We start from the raw sequence: 16241 nt of genomic DNA, 5'->3' as shown, positions 1-16241 counted from the left end.
TGGAATGCCAGTTTGATCTGGGCCTTGAAGGGAGATGGGGTTTCAAGAAAAGAAGTCAAGTGTCAAGAACTGGGTTGGAAGGCATTCTAGGTGGAGGGGAAAGCACAGGCAGGAAAAGCACAGGATAAATGCTGAGGCAGGAGAGTGTAAACTGGAGTTTTGCTTTAGCAGAAGCTGAGGGTGAGAGGAAAATAAGACTGGGACACACTGCTAAAGGCCTATGGGGCCCCTTGGGGGAATCCTAGTAGCAGCTTCATTGGGGACTGGTGAGGGAAACATTTATTAAAGAGCAATGGGCAGCAGTAAAACACATGCCTCAGCACTTAGCAAATGAGCTTCAGTAAGCCAGTTCGCACATCTCCTAGACCAGTGTTTCCCAACCTCTCATGATGAGAATCACCTGGTGGAGTTGTTAAAACACAGATTCCCGGATCCCAACTAAGAAGTGCTAAACTAGAATTTTTGAGAACATATAGGTAAAATTGTATACCTAACTAGTGCTCTAAGACAGATTTTCTATACAGAGCACTAAGTTAAGTATACAATTTTACCTATATGTTCTCAAAAATTCTAGTTTAGCACTTCTTAGTTGGGATCCGGGAATCTGTGTTTTAACAACTCCACCAGGTGATTCTCATCATGAGAGAAGGTTGGGAAACACTGTCCTAGACCAATGGTCAGCAAACTCATTAGTTAACATAGCCAAATATCAACAGTGCAACGATTGAAATTTCTTTTCTTTTTCTTTTTTTTAATTTCTTTTCAGAGCTGAAAACTGACTTCTGTGCATGGGCCACGAAGTTTCAATTGCACTTTATGTGTGCGCCCGCACGGGGTATTTTGTGGAAGAGCCACACTCAAGGGGCCAAAGAGCCACATGTGACTCTTGAGCCGCAGTTTGCCGACCACAGGGTTAGTGCATGGGCTCTGGCAGAAGATTGGCTGGGTTCTAATCCTGGGTGGCAATCCCATCTGTGCAAGTGTTAGAGGAAGATTTTGGGCAATCTTCTAAACCTTCCTTTGCCTTCATTTCCCTTTCTGTGAAACGGGAATGACGACACTCTACTTTGTAGGGTCATTAGGAGTGTTAAATGAGTGTATGTATGGAAAGTGTTTAGAACGCATAGTGTATGCACATAGCACGTGCTATTTTGTTTTAAAAATTGTTTGGCGATTACTGATTGTATTGTACATGGGTGGGCAGCTAAGATGCTACTGCTTAAAAAAAGTCTTTATTTTTTTCAAAAGCTGTACCAAAGGAAGTGATAACGAAACACATATAAAGGTAATGCACAGAGAGAAGCCCTCGGGAAGAAATACCGCTGTCCGGTCAGTCGGCATGGTGAGGCTAGTGCCGCATCCCATGCAAGATGTACCAGCAGCAGCTCTGCTTTACTGATGTCCACGGAAATTGTCGCAGTGTTTACAAATAAGTCTCCAAGTGTTTAACAGAAGTGGGCAAAACACACCACCTAGGTCTAAGTGTTCCTAACGAGATAGGATATTTTCCAAAACGTAGTGCTGAGTTGGGCTTTATCTTCTTTTTAAAAACACACCCACCTGCTTCCCTCCTTTCTTTCTTCCTTTTTTTTTTTAATTTTTAAAATATATTTTATTGATTTTACACAGAGAGGAATTGAGAGGGACAGAGAGTTAGAAACATGGATGAGAAAGAAACAACGACCAGCTGCCTCTTGCACACCCCCTACCGGGGATGTGCCCACAACCAAGGTACATGCCCTTGACCGGAATCGAACCTGGGACCTTCCAGTCTGCAGGCTGATGCTCTATCCACTGAGCCAAACAGGTCCCAGCTGCTTCCCTCCTTTCATTGGAAGAGAGTGAGGAGTGAAGAATGTTTTTTCAATTTAGATAAATGGCTCAAATCCCCCAACGTGACACACCAGTATCCTGCTTGCCCCAGGCAGGTGTGACTACTAGCAGCATTCATCCCTCTTAACCGTCTTGATTTGGATGGTAAGGCCACTCAGCGAAGGGGAAAGGAGAGGGACTGGCATGTGTGAGTGCATGGGGTTTGGGATGCCAGCGTATGGAGGGGGAGTGTGTTCTTGGAGGTGGGGAGAGACTGAGAGGGGCACCTTTTGAGTCTGGATGGCCTTTGGGCCTTGGGGCTGGCAGGAAGCTGTCCTGGGCAGGGAGCCCTGTGGGGCGGACTCTCGGCGAGGTTCCCTGGCAGCGCGGGTTGGACGCCCAGGCGGTGCCCCCTTTCCTCACAGAGAACATCCGGGGTGACCCCTGGAAGCGCTGGGGCAGCTGGGGGGGGGGGGCCCGCTGAGGGTGGCCCTGGGGCCGGCCTGCCCCGGCCAGGACGGCTGCACCCCGGGCACCGGCACACACGCCAGGACCAAAACCGGGGTATTCACCGCGCGCTTGATTTTCTCCTTTGGCTGCAGCTGCCGTTTTCCTGCAGAGAAACCGCCGGGCAGGCACCCCGAGCCCGCACATCCTGCCGGAGACACTGCCCTCCCCAAACACGACCTCCTGGCCTCCAGGCCTCCGGCCACAGCATCCCCCCTGCTTCTGCCTGAACGTGGGGCTCCCACCCCGTGCGGCCGGGCTGGCGCCCCGACTCCAGCGAGCCCTTCCCGGCGGGAGCAGGTTTGCCGGGGCCTTTCCCAGGGGTTCCCGGGAGATTTAAACCCGCGGCAGGTGCTGCCCGGGCGCGGGCGGGGCGGGTGCAGGGGCGGCCGCGGGGGCCTGGCTCTGGGCACGAGGCCCAGGCCCCGGCTTTGGGTCCCACAGCACCTGTGGGTTTTTCAAAAACTCTCATTATTTTATTGCAATCTTCAGTCTAACGCTCTCCCAACTGAGCTATTTCGGCGGCTCCTTTTATTGCAATCTTAATAGCTGGTTCTGCATTTGAGGTGAAAAGAAAAATGAGGATAAAAAAGTAGTCACACTTGTTAGTGTCCCGCTGCTGCAAGCTGCGGGCAGCCCCGCCGCCCGGGCCGCCGGCGGTGCAGACGCGGCGGGAGGTGCAGACGCCGCCGCGGCAGGTCGCGGGGCCCCGCGGGTCTCCTGTCCGTGTGTTCTCGGGGTGACTGCTCGGAAGGCCGCTCTCGCACCATCTCCTCCGCGGGAAGAGCCAGCCTCGCTGCTCTGACTCACCCGCCGGCCGGCCGTGAGTCACACCCGCTTCCGGAGGCAGGTCCGGAGGCAGACCCGGAGGCAGACCTCGCTCCGCCCCGGGCAGGGCCGCCGCCCGGCGCCCATCCGGAGCTCTCTGCGGGGTCCGGGGCACAGGATCGCGGCCTGGCGGTGCTTTTTAGGGCAGTGACACCGCAGTGGTGTGTGTGTGTGTGTGTGTGTGTGTGTGTGTGTGTGTGATCGGTTCTTTAAAAAATATTTTTAAAATAGGAAATCCTTACATTGAAAGAGATGGACGTTATGCTGGAGAGGGAAGTGGAGAAGAGTGGAACTGAGTGGCCCCCTCCAGCGGTGTCTGAGTCTGGCAGGCAAATGTGGGTCACCGGCCAGGCCGGGCGCTGACACGAGTACCAACAAGGGCCACTTTGTAGCCAGAAGCCTGTGCGCCGAGGTGTGAGGCTGGAGTGATGAAGGAGCGCAGGGCGCCCGGCCTGGAGTGCCCGTGCCAGTTCCGGGGCTGGAGGCTCACCCTGAGATTTTTTTATTTTTATTTTTAAGAATGTATTGTCCCCCCTGATTTAAAACAAAACAAAACAAAAAGAACACCCAATTTTTATTTGTGAAAAGTTAAATAAGAAAGCACAAAGGAGAAAAAAAATGTGCTGATTGCCCCACTATCCAGAAATAATTCCTGATCACATTTTGATGCATATATTCCATTTTCCCCCCATATGCATATTTTATTGAAACAAAAATGGAATCACTATACTCAGGATAATTGAAAACATACCCACACAAAAACGCCTGCGCGTGAATGTTCATGTCAGCGTTGCTCATAACTACCAAAGAGAAAACAATCCCAGTATGGCCATCAGCTGATGAATGGGTAAACAAAAAGTGGTACATTCATCCATGGGAATGTTATCTGGCAATAAACAGGAACAAAGTATGGTACATGTTAAAACATGGATGAACTTTGAAAATGCTATGCTAAAAAAGAAAGAAAAAGAACGTTATACTAAGAGGAAGAAGCCAGGCACACAGACCACATGCCTTATGATTTCATTTGCATGAAATGTCCAGAACAGGCAAATCTATAGAGACAGAAAACAGCTTAGTGGTGGCAGGCTCTGGGGGTGCAGGAGGGGGTTGGGGAGTGATGAAATGTTCTGGAATTAGACCTGTGATAGTTGCACAACTCTGTGAATATACTAAAAACTACTGAAATGTACATTCTAAAGAAAGTGATTTTATGGTATGTGAGTTATATCTCCATAGAGCTTTTATTTAAAAAAAAAAATGTAATCACACTCTAATATATTATGAACCTTTCCCGAATATTCCCAATACCTACTCTTCTGCAACATTTTTATTTTTAATTATCTAAGTAATGCATATTCATTGTAAGAAAATAAAGAATGCAGAAGAGTTAAAATCAGAAAGAGAAGTGTTCTTCCCCTGGCCACCTTCAACACCTGCAGAGTGCCCACTTGAAAATTATTTTTGTCTCCTACGCTTCTGTTCATAGAACCTTATGTTTAGTTCAAGCCCACAGTCTTATTTTTAATTTCCCCCTTCCTCCTTCTCTCCTCTCACTCTTCTCTCCTGCATTGTCACTATCTAATGCATTTGTTATATGTTCTAAATTATGCAAGTATCTGGGAAATACACTTTAAAAATATTTTATTGATTTTTTACAGAGAGGAAGGGAGATGGATAGAGAGTTAGAAACACTGATGAGAGAGAAACATTGATCACCTGCCTCCTGCACATACTGGGGATGCGCCCACAACCAGGGTACATGCCTTTGACTGGAACCGAACCTGAGACCTTTCAGTCTGCAGGCCGACGCTCTATCCACTGAGCCAAACTGGTTAGTTAGGGCTCAAGTGTTTTTTTGTTTTCTGTTTTTTAATATATTTTATTGATTTTTTCATAGAGAAAACTGGTTAGTAGAAATAATAAGTTCATTTTTCTTTTTCCTTTCCCACAGAAGCAACTAAATTGTTTTTTGGCATGCCTAGGTTTATAGAAAGCATTTTTTAAATATAGTACTCTAGAATAAAGATAGAATAATCAAATATTCCCCTAATATGATACATGGAGCTAAGATAATAGTACAACAAATTCTCAGCTGGAGTTGCTTTGGGGCCCAGGGCTAACTCACACCTTATTCCGGGAGAAGGTAAAAATCTTCAGTGCACTCTGATGCACAGGCTTCTTGTAGAATTTGTTTTCTTAATAAGAAGCAGCTTTGTCCTTTAGTCATTTGATTTTGTGCTGGCGACATAATTGTTGAGGGATTTTTCTTTGGTCTAACATAATAGTAGAGCCAGTGTGCTGGTTCGCTTGAAGTTGGTGTTGGGAGCCCAGGTTATGGGTCCCTGTAAGGGCCAGAAACCCTCCATTAGCAGTCAGAGAATGTGTCTCCAACCCCAGCTTTAACTAGGCTTGTTCCCTGTATAGTCAGGAGTATTTTAGTACTGAGTGAGGTAACTATGTGACAGTGCGACACAATGTTGTGATCGATCATATTGATTGTATGATTCTCTGTAGCTGGCGACGGTGAACCGCAGGATGAACTTCCTGCTGTTGATGACAGACAACTTAAAGCACTGCACACCTCTGAACCTTGGCGTTAAAAGGAAAAGGAGGCAGGCATTATGTCCTGGCCAGGTGGCTCCATTGGTTAAAGCATCATCCCGATACACCAAGGTTTCGGGTTTGATCCCTGGTCAGGGTACATATAGGGTACAACAATCACCCAATGAATGCATAAATATTACAACGAATTGATATTTTCCTCCCTTCCTTCCTTTCTCTCTAAAATCATTCGATCAATGAAAAATTTTAAAAGGGCATTATAATAGATATTGTATAGGTTACACACTATATATGCTTGAATTTTTTCTAGCAGCCTGCTAGTACTTCACACAAAGCAGTTCCTGAGCATTAGAGAGAGCAGGCTGTAGACCCCATTCAGGCTGCCCACAATTTCCACCAAGCCTCTGTGGGGTGCCCCTGTTTCAGGCTGTGCAGTGAGCTTGAAGTTGTAAAATGCATAAAACCTGGGCTATTTGGGTGCCTCAAGGAGCACCAACTTCAATCCTGAGAAGCAAGGCTGCTGGAAATGCTAGCATATTTGTTGTTTCTGTCAAAAAAAGCACAAAAATCAGAATAGATTTAATGCAATGTTTAGGACAGTAGGCTCCCCTTGGCCCCACGTGCAGCCTGCCACGGCGGGAAGGCATGTGGGGGAAAGGGGCATTGCAATGCCTTTCCTGCTCAGTGGAGCAGTAATGGCTTCTCACAGGACTGCGGTGACGTGGACCTTTTAAGTTTCCTCCTCCCCAACACCAAGATAAAGTGAAAGTAAACAGGCGCTTGGAAAATTACCCGTGTTCTTCCTCCGCGAGGCACATGAAAGGGGGTGGGGGGGCGAAAGGGGGGCCAGAAACTGTGTTCCATCCCCTTTCTTTTTGGCATTGCCAGGACTCACCGGGCTCCATAGCCCAGTTCCTAGGAAGTCTTCTCTATAGCGCCCTCTTAGAGCACAAACTGGTCATTGCTTTGTTGCTTATGGTTGCTCTCACTGGCATAGGCACCTGAAAAGGCTCTGTGGTCCACCTTAATTTCCATTTCCATGAGAAAGATAATTTATTCCTGAACTGAAGTGAGACATTTACTTTGTCCCACTCTATTCATCTCAGGCAGTTCCGTGCTTTTCCTGAGAGGAATCAGGCATGTCCTGTGGTGTTCTTCCAGCTTCCAGTTTAAATACTGTCAGTATTTTTCTATTGGGGGAATATAATTTTGAACAGCAATGATAAGCTGCCCTTAGAGAGGAGATAGATTTCTGGTTCTTAAAAATGAAACAGAGGCTGAAGTAAGAAAGACATTACATGGTTAATACAAACTGCTGACTTCAGCGTGTGTCTCAATTTCTGTCATAACTGATTCACCAGGCCACTTGGCATGCCCATTCCCTCTGGAGCAGACTGCTCTGCGGGTAGTGACGGTTGACGTGCAGGGTTTCAAAGGCTGGATAACTTAGAATGTGAGCTCCATGAGCAAAGGGAGTGGCTTTTTCATGGCTGTGTCCCAAGTGCAAAGAAGCAAGCCTGGCCCATGTGGAATGCTCAGTAAGTACCAGCTGCATAACGGGGAGGGGAAGTATTCTGCCTGTTGGAACTAAGCTGTTCTCAGAGTCGCTTACCAATAACTGCCACATAACATTCTGAGGTGAGCATTTCTTCACTCAAAGGGGTTGGCACATTTTTTTTTTTTTTTTTTTTTTTTTTTTTTTTTAGTAAACAACATGAATATAAGAATATACATACATATAGGTGTATTTATATATTTCAAATTCAATTTTTTGTCTGTTTAATAAAGGGTTATTTTCTAAATATTAAACCACTGAAATATAAGACAAAGCATATATAGTTAGTTATGAGGAATATCATGCTGAGATGAATCAAATGGACCATGCCTTCAAGATGCTCAAGATGAATATAATCTTACCTAATAATAGACAAACATGTAAATTGACAATACCTCCGCTACACCACCGACCAATCAGGAATGACATGCAAATTAATCCAACAAAGATGGTGGTTAATTTGCATACACAGGTGCCAAGTGAGGGGGGGGCAGGACGCTTGTGTCATCACCATGGTGACAATGCAGGCATTCTGCCCCACCCCTGTCTCTCGGGGCCTCTGAGGTGTGTGGGAAGGTGGGGCCTGAGTGGAAAGGAGCTGGGACAGCATGGAAAGGCAGTGCTGGCAGCCAGGGAAAGGAAAGCCCATTTTAGCATGAATCTTTGTGCATCGGGCTTCTAGTCCTATACAATAAAAGGCTAATATGCAAATTGACCAAACAGCAGAATAACCAGTTGCTATGACACGCACTGACCACCAGAAGGCAGACACTCAATGCAGGAGCTGCCCCTTGGTGGTCAGTGTGTTCCCCAGGGGGAGCGCCACTCAGCCAGAAGCCAGGCTCATGGATGGCGGGAGCCTCTCCCGCCTCTTTGGCAGTTGGGACATCCCCCAAGGGCTCCTGGACTGTGAGAAGGCGCAGGCCAGGCTAAGGGACCCCCCCCCCCCCACTGGCCCCAGTGCACAAATTTTGTGCACAGGGCTTTTAGTTGGGAGATAAACTAAAGGCCCAGTCTCTTCTGCACATGCATTATAAAGAGAAACTATGGAGGAGAAAGGGGGCCAAGGAGCCTGACTGAGTGCCAGGGAGGCCTCTGAGGACGGAAAGGACTATGTCAAATGCATCTCTGGGTGCCCTTGTTGCCTGGCAGAGTAGACAGACATTTGAGTGAATGAATGCATGAATGACTGAATGCATGAATGAATAGAATTCTTTCTCATAATTGAGCCCGAGTCCTTGAGTTTAAAATAAAGAAAAAATATAGTGTTTCATCAGATCAAAGGAAGAAACTACGTCTAAATCAGGGTGGGTGGAAGAAATCAGGGGTCGTGAAGGAGGTGGGAATGAAGATCAGCCTTTCAGGCCCAAGGAATACACTCAGTAAAAGGTCTGGAAGGGGAGGGGAAATGGAGAGCCATGGGGCAGTGTCAAGTAGCCAGATGCAGCTGTCACAAGGTGTGGTGGGAGGTGGGGGTGAAGGAGCTTGAGCACAGGCATGAGCGCGGAGGCTGCTCAGAAGAGGGGTTTATTGTGTAGGCCAAGGGAGGCTGCGGGTTCAGGCTGGGGAAGTCCCGGTCAGGGAGATGAGTATTGGGAGCATTAACCAGCACTGGTGGGAAGCTGGGCAGAGAAGGATTTGACTAAAAAGGCGATGAGGCCACTTAACTTTTCCATTCCCGGTGGAAACAAAAGCTACAAGAATCTTATTTAGGAGAGATGGCAGAGGGATTAAAAACTTCCAGAGACTTGAAAAACTGGAATGGAAAAGACAGGTGGTTAATTAGACACAGGACTGGGGGTGGGGGTCTAGAAAGGAGGAAGAATAAATAACTTCGGGTCCAAGCCTAAGTGACTGCGGAAATGAAACTTTTAACAGGAAAGAGTGGCAGGAACAGCCTCTTTTATTGGGGATGGCGATGAGGGAGTGAGGTTGGATTTAAACAAGTCTTAGGTACAGAGAAGATTGCCAGTTGGAGATGTCCAGCAGGAAGTTGAAAACCTGATAGTGATTATGTAGGAGTTTGAGCAACAGATTAAAAAAAAAAAAGAAAAAAGAAAAAAAGATGTATTTGAATAGGTTCCAGTGTTTCCCAACCTTCTCTCATGATGAGAATCACCTGGTGGAGTTGTTAAAACACAGATTCCCGGATCCCAACTAAGAAGTGCTAAACTAGAATTTTTGAGAACATATAGGTAAAATTGCATACCTAACTTAGTGCTCTGTATATAAAATCTGTCTTAGAGCACTAGTTAAGTATACAATTTTAACTATATGTTCCCAAAAATTCTAGTTTAGCACTTCTTAGTTGGGATCCGGGAATCTGTGGTTTAACAACTCCACCAGGTGATTCTCATCATGAGAGAAGGTTGGGAAACACTGGGTTATACCACTGCCACTTTTGGCCAAGTGAAAATTTATTCTCCTTTTACTGCTGACTGCATATTTTCTCTCTCCAGAGGTAGCCACTGATTCTGTTTGAGAATGATTCTCAAGATATTCTGCATGTACATATCCCTAGGAGAGTTTGAATTTTTGTTTTTTAAAGGCTAGAGAAGATTGTCTTTGAGACAGAAGGAAAAGACCAAGAAGAGGTAGAGATTAAAGAAGCAATTAAAAAGGAATTACTGAAGCAAGGTCTTAGAGAAGGGAAGACAGGATAGATTCAGTGGTGGGCTAGGAAGGGCAGGCCAATGGCAATAGTAATTTCTATTTTATTTTACTTTTAAATATATTTTTATTGATTTCAGAGAGGAGGGGAGAGGGAGAGATAGAAACATCATGATGAGAAGAGATTATTAATTGGCTGCCTCCTGCAAGTCCCCTACTGGGGTTTGAATCCACAACCCAGGCATGTGCCCTTGACCTGAATGGAACCTGGGACCCTTTAGTCCATAAGCCGACGCACTACCCACTGAGCCAAACCAGCTAGGGCTTGATTGCTATTTTAATTGGCCTCTATCTGTGTGGCAGAGATGCAAGCAGAGGTAGATTGGGGGGCTTTAGGAATATAGCAGAAAAGGTGTAAAATAGCCACTGTGGACACTAGAAAGTATCAGAACTGTCAGATCCAAAAATCAAGTGAAAAAAGGTTTATTTTGATGATTTATAAAAGAAATATCACCACTGCAAATTAAAGCTATTTACAAATTTAAAAATAAATTTATAGAAATTATTCACATCATATTACACATTAAGCAGTTTTATTAAAATGTTCCAGGTATGTGCTCGCTTCGGCAGCACATATACTAAAATGTTCCAGGTAGTGTTGAATAAACATATAGCATAAACTAAGTTCTAAATCACATAAAAGCCCTCAAAGTATCTTCAAAATCCACTGGAAGATGGCCCAGGATAAACTGGAAAAATATGATTTCAGGAAATCAGCAGAAAGATGATTTTCACCTTTACATTATCACTGGTCTCAGGAGACATGGTCTTTAAAAGTCACTTTAACCTTAAACTGCAACAAGGATTTTCCATTTGGACCATAGCTGGTGCAGCTCATAGAACATAGGACTTGGGATTTATAGTCTGATCTACTCAAAGGCAGTTTTAATCAAGGATGGCATTTGTGGTTAATTGGGCATCAGGCTTTACTCTCACAGGTTGCATGCCAATCAACATTCCTGGGAGGATTCTTCAGAGCCATTGTGGCCTCTCAGATCTCAATGCTCTGCCTCCTCGGGGCTTTATCTACACGGTAACAGCCCCGGGGGAAGAACACCATCCAAGGACTTGGCCCTGAGCCTGGGCTTGGCTGCCGCCTCTGGTAAACGCTGGGCACTGTCCCTGACCCGAGGAAGGGACTGCTTGGCAGCTGCCTGGGCATGCTTCCCTCAGCCCAGCTGCCGGTCTGAATCATGGAAAGGCTGGCAGCTCCATGAAGATGCTAAAGTTTGCAACCTAAGTGTCAGGGATTGCTGATGACAAATAACTTTTATGAAGAAAGTGGATAAAAATTGGTATTTACCAAGACCTGAGATTTATTATCTAGTTTAATTAAGCAAGGGCATAGAAGAGTCCACTTTAGCTCATTCCTAAGTATGGCCCTTAAAATAAATAGAATTCCCCTACTTTATATTGCTGACTTGCAGCCAGGTATGTGACCCTGAAGTATGAATTCCAGCATACAGGTTGCTAATAATTAAAAATAGCTCATTTTACTAATCTGGCCCCTAGTGACATTTCATGATTACAAGCCTTAAAAATTTAATACACATACATTTTTTTCTTATATATAGAATGCTTACATATTAAAATATCAAAGGCACTTTTAGGGTACATGATAAGCAAAAATACATGAGTAGAGACAGTTATTTATTGGTTCCTTCAGTGTCTGTGTCCATGGTGATCATCGAGGGCCCAGTTCTGCACTTCACCTTTACCGAAGAGGGTGAAGAAAATGGCACCAAATACATCAATAGCAGCAGCGATCCAGAAAACAGTTTGCCATTCCCTAATAGTGTTCTGTAGAGAAAGAAAGAACAAATGCACATGAAAATTTCTTGTTCACTTTATAAAAAAGATGGGGTCACAAGACCAACACAATAGTAACATTATTCATAAAAGAAACAACCTTAATGTCCATCAGCAGTGAGATTGTGATATATGTATTTGTTCAATGAAATACTATCCAGCAATGAGAATAAATGAGCTACAACACAGATACATCTAACAAATAAAATGCTAAGCACAAGCCGAAACCGGTTTGGCTCAGTGGATAGAGCATCGGCCTGCGGACTGAAAGGTCCGGGTTCGATTCCGGTCAAGGGCATGAACCTTGGTTGCGGGCACATCCCCAGTGGGGGGTGTGCAAGAGGCAGCTAATCGATGTTTCTCTCTCATCGATGTTTCTAACTCTCTATCCCTCTCTGTAAAAAAAATCAATAAAATATATTTAAAAAAAAAATGCTAAGCACAAGAAGCCAGACACGCCCAATTGGTGTGGCTCAGTGGTTGAGCGTCTACCTATGAACCAGGAAGTTGTAGTTCCATTCCCTGTCAGGGCACATGCCCGGGTTGTAGGATGGATCTCCAGTCAGAGGTATGCAGGAGGCAGCCAATCAGTGATTCTCTCATCACTGATGTTTCTTTCTTTCTCTCTCTCTCTCTCTCTCTCTTTTTCTCTCCCCCCCCCACCTCCTTCCTCTCTGAAATCAATACAACTATATTTTTTAAAAAAGGCGAGATCCAAAAAGATACATATGGAGCATTTATATAAAGCTCAAAGTCAGATAAAACTAATCTTTGATGTTAAAGTCAGGAAAGTGGGTGCTCTTGGTGGCGGGGGTGCCTGGGGGCTTTGCAAGGAGGCAATGCTCTGTTTGGGTGCTGGTTACACCGCTCTACCTTGTATACTTAGGGTTGTGCATTTTAAAAATACGTGCTATACTTCAATAAAATGTTCACTAGAGATGTGTGGCATGTACTTGAGTCATACATTACTAGGCAAGTATTATATCTGCATATCATCTCCCAAGTTCTTAGGTGGAAAGGTCAGAAGCAGACCAAGTAAAGATGAATTAATAGCCTTCAAGTTTGAGGCCTGGCCTGAAAGATTCCACATGGCTCTTGAATGGCACATAAAACAGGACATGCACTGGATTTGTCAGTAAGAGATAAAAGAATACAATTGTTCAATGTACAATCACTGGTATAAAAACATCTGGCAGTCATCTAAATTTATGGGTCATGTGACTAACTTTAACAATCATTTTTTGGATTTTTATAATTTCAGTCTTACCAGACTGCAACATTTGCAACACTAAACACACATACACACACACACTCCAGTAGAATTGGCAATGAGAAAAAGAAAAGGCAGTAGAAAGTTAGCATGAGGTCATTTACTGAAGAAAAAAGGAAAAACCTGAAGAAAGGAGCACTGTGTGGTTAAGTTACACTTATCTGAGATGAATGTGTTTTGATAAAAAGAATCTTAGAAATCCATCATAAATTTTAGATATTTAGATATGCCAATAGTGTGTTGACACCCTAGAGGAGGAGTCAGTTAATAATTACATTGTATGCCAGAAAGAAATATTTACGATAACTTCTTAGGATTCCTAAGACAAAGCTTCTCTGTGTCATTAATGGGATAAAATAACACCTTAGTGTTATTTGGAGGAAATGAGCGGCTTAAAAGCAATCAATTGTACCAGAAATTTCACATAGCTCCTAGTTGGCTTTTTAACAACAATTTCACCAGTTTTTAGAAAATGCTGTTTTGTTTGTAATAAAAATGAATCTTAGTCAAGCCGGTGTGGCTCAGCAGTTGAGTGTTGACCCAGGAAGCAAGAGGTTGCCAGTTCGAATTCCAGTCGGGGCACATGTTTGGGTTGCAGGCTTGATCCCTAGTAGGGAGTGAGGCAACTGATTCAACAAATAGTACATGAGACAAAAATCCATTAATATCTATCGATGTTTCTATCTCTCTCAAAAAAATCAATAAAAAACATATTAAAAAAAACAAACTCAAAACCTGAACCTCAGACACACTTTGACTTTTAATTATTTATATACTATAGGCATATGGAATACTATCCAGCAATGATAATAAATGAGTTACAACATAGATCCCCCCCAACAGCCCTCTCCTGCAGGCCTGGGTCCCCCCCCCCCCCCCCCCCCAATTGCCTTCCCTTGCAGGCGTGCTTCCCCGAAACTGCCCTCCCCTGCCAACCTGGTCACTCCTAACTGCCCTCCCCTGCTGGCCTGATCATCCCCAACTGCCCTCCCTTTCAGGCCTGGTCTCTCCCAACTGCCCGCCCTGCAGGCCTGGTCACCCCCAACTGCCCTCCCCTGCAGGCCTGGTTGTTCCCAACTTTCCCTCCCCTGCAGGGCTGGTTGCCCCCAACTGCCTTCCCCTGCTGCCCATCTTGTGTCCACATGGGGGCGGCTATCTTGTGTGTTGGAGTGATGGTCAATTTGCTATTACATCTATTATATAGGATTATCTCCTTACCTCAGGGGTCAGACTTTTAGCAATGACAGGCCCAACCATTCCTGGGATAGTGGCAAATGTATTTGTGATGCCCAGAAGGATGCCAGCATACCTGCAGGAAAATTTTCATAGAGGTTTATATTGTGTCACACACTTAAGTAACTTTTTTCAGTAGATACCTATACCACTCCCAGGCTGTATTCTTATGCAACTTTAAATTAAATGTCTTACTGGAACAGGACATTACTGAAATGTTTAGCTGGTGAAAACTTGCATTTCAATAGTTAATTATCATTCTAACATTATTTAAACATGGCCACTGAAATAAATCCTGTTTATAGTGATATAGAAAAGTGCTGAGAGATCATTTTCATCATGAGCCTATCTAAACAGGAAGCTTGATATGTCTTACATTTTTTAAGTTAAAAAAGTTATTTCCTGATCACACAATTTATTTCATTGTTGAAAATAAACAAACAAAAAAATTAAGAAAAAAATAAAGTTATCTATAATCCTTTCTATATATAATCAACATGAACATTTTGGTAAATATCCTAATTATTTTTTTCTATTATATATTTCTAATATGTTATTATAGAAATGAGATCATTCCGAACATCTATTTTACATCTTACTTGTTCCACTTATTATATATCTACTTATACTGAAATCCTTTCATACTGTCCCAGAAGTAGACAAGTTGGGTCTATCGTGTGTGTGTGTGATAGAAAATGCATTTTTAACAAGCTCAGAAAAAGTTATGATTTATTTTAAAGGTAAATCTCAGGGGAGCGGGATGTTATCTATCTTTACATGCAAATCCTTAAAAGAATTCCTGCCTGTGTTTGGGAAATGCTAATGAACTGTTGATTTCTCCAGTACATAAAGTTTGCATATAGACTAAACAAGGCTACCGTAGCCAATATCTTGGTTACTATCCTAAAAAGAATGAAATGCATATCATTTTCTAAAAGAAATCATAGAGCTGATAATCAGGAAACCTAAAAATTCCTACCTAGTTCCACTGTTAACCACCTATGTGACCTTGGACACGTTAGTGACAAATCACTTCCCTTGTCACTGATGGGTTCACAGATATGTATAAATATCTGGTGGTCCCACCTGAACTCCCCCACATGCCACCACGTATATGAAAATTTTTTTTAACTGTAATATACATATGGAAATGTGTAAAAATCATATAGAGCTTGATAAAAGTTAAAAAAAATATATAACTGCCCTCCCCTACCGGCCATCTTGTGTCCACATATGGGTGGCCAAGATGGCTGGCAGGGGAGGGCAGTTGTGGCTGGAGGGTTTTTATTGTATTTATCTTTTAAATTTATCTTTATTGTTGAAAGTATTATAGATGTCCCTTTATTTATTTATGTATTTATGTATTTATTTATTTATTTTTAACCCACTGACCCCCCTTCCTGCCCCTTCCCCAGGCCTTCACTCAGGGAGTTCTGGTTGCCCTGACTGCGGGGGCAGCCTTGGGCATCAACTCCAAAGGATGACAATTCCTGAAAAGTTTATTATAAATGGAATCATATTGTATGCAACCTTTTAAGCTACATACTAGGGTTTTTGAGCATCATTCCAAGTTGTGTGGATAAGTAGTTCATTCCTTTTTTATTGTACTCTCTCTAACTGAAGGAATTAGGATTTTATCCTGTAGATCAGTGGTTCTCAACCTTTCTAATGCCGCGACCCTTTAATACAGTTCCTCATGTTGTGGTGACCCCCAACCATAAAATTATTTTCGTTGCTACTTCATAACTGTAATTTTAATTTTGCTACCGTTATGAATCATAATGTAAATATCTGTGTTTTCTCTCTCCTTCTCCCTTCCTCTCTGAATTCAAAAAGGGTTTTTTAAAAAAAAGAAAAATTAATCAAGTAAATGGCATTTATTTGCCATAAAAATAACCTACATATAGGAAAAGTCCAATTAGAGCTCTTAATTTTTATGATATTCAAGATTATTATAAAATATAATTCCAGTCAAATTAAGGAAGCTTGATG

The 16241-nt window shown here is 43.5% G+C and overlaps 1 protein-coding gene and 1 long non-coding RNA gene across 4 annotated transcripts in view; one reads left to right on the top strand and one right to left on the bottom strand.

Moving 5' to 3' along the window:
* The first annotated feature begins 10296 nt into the window (after nucleotides 1-10296).
* LOC118705459 lies at nucleotides 10297-10622 on the top strand. The gene is made up of 2 exons (XR_004983688.2): nucleotides 10297-10487; nucleotides 10530-10622. It is a non-coding gene; the product is annotated as an uncharacterized LOC118705459 (long non-coding RNA).
* SLC17A5 (solute carrier family 17 member 5) overlaps nucleotides 10458-16241 on the bottom strand; it is a 53660-nt gene continuing 47876 nt past the window's right edge. For 2 of the 3 annotated variants that reach the window (XM_045572672.1, XM_036414234.2), the window contains exons 10-11: nucleotides 14235-14325; nucleotides 10458-11737 (exon numbers count right to left, since the gene is read on the bottom strand). In XM_045572672.1, coding sequence (XP_045428628.1) covers nucleotides 11600-11737; nucleotides 14235-14325 — 229 coding nt within the window. In that variant the 3' untranslated portion in view covers nucleotides 10458-11599. The remainder of the gene's footprint in view (nucleotides 11738-14234; nucleotides 14326-16241) is intronic. The other variant, XM_045572673.1, reaches the window with a different exon arrangement.

The sequence above is a fragment of the Pipistrellus kuhlii genome, unplaced genomic scaffold, assembly GCF_014108245.1.
Source record: "Pipistrellus kuhlii isolate mPipKuh1 unplaced genomic scaffold, mPipKuh1.p scaffold_m20_p_5, whole genome shotgun sequence".
NCBI classification, from domain to species: Eukaryota; Metazoa; Chordata; class Mammalia; order Chiroptera; family Vespertilionidae; genus Pipistrellus; species Pipistrellus kuhlii.
Note: the sequence above shows the minus strand (reverse complement) of the source record. Positions and strands in the feature narration are given on the sequence as shown.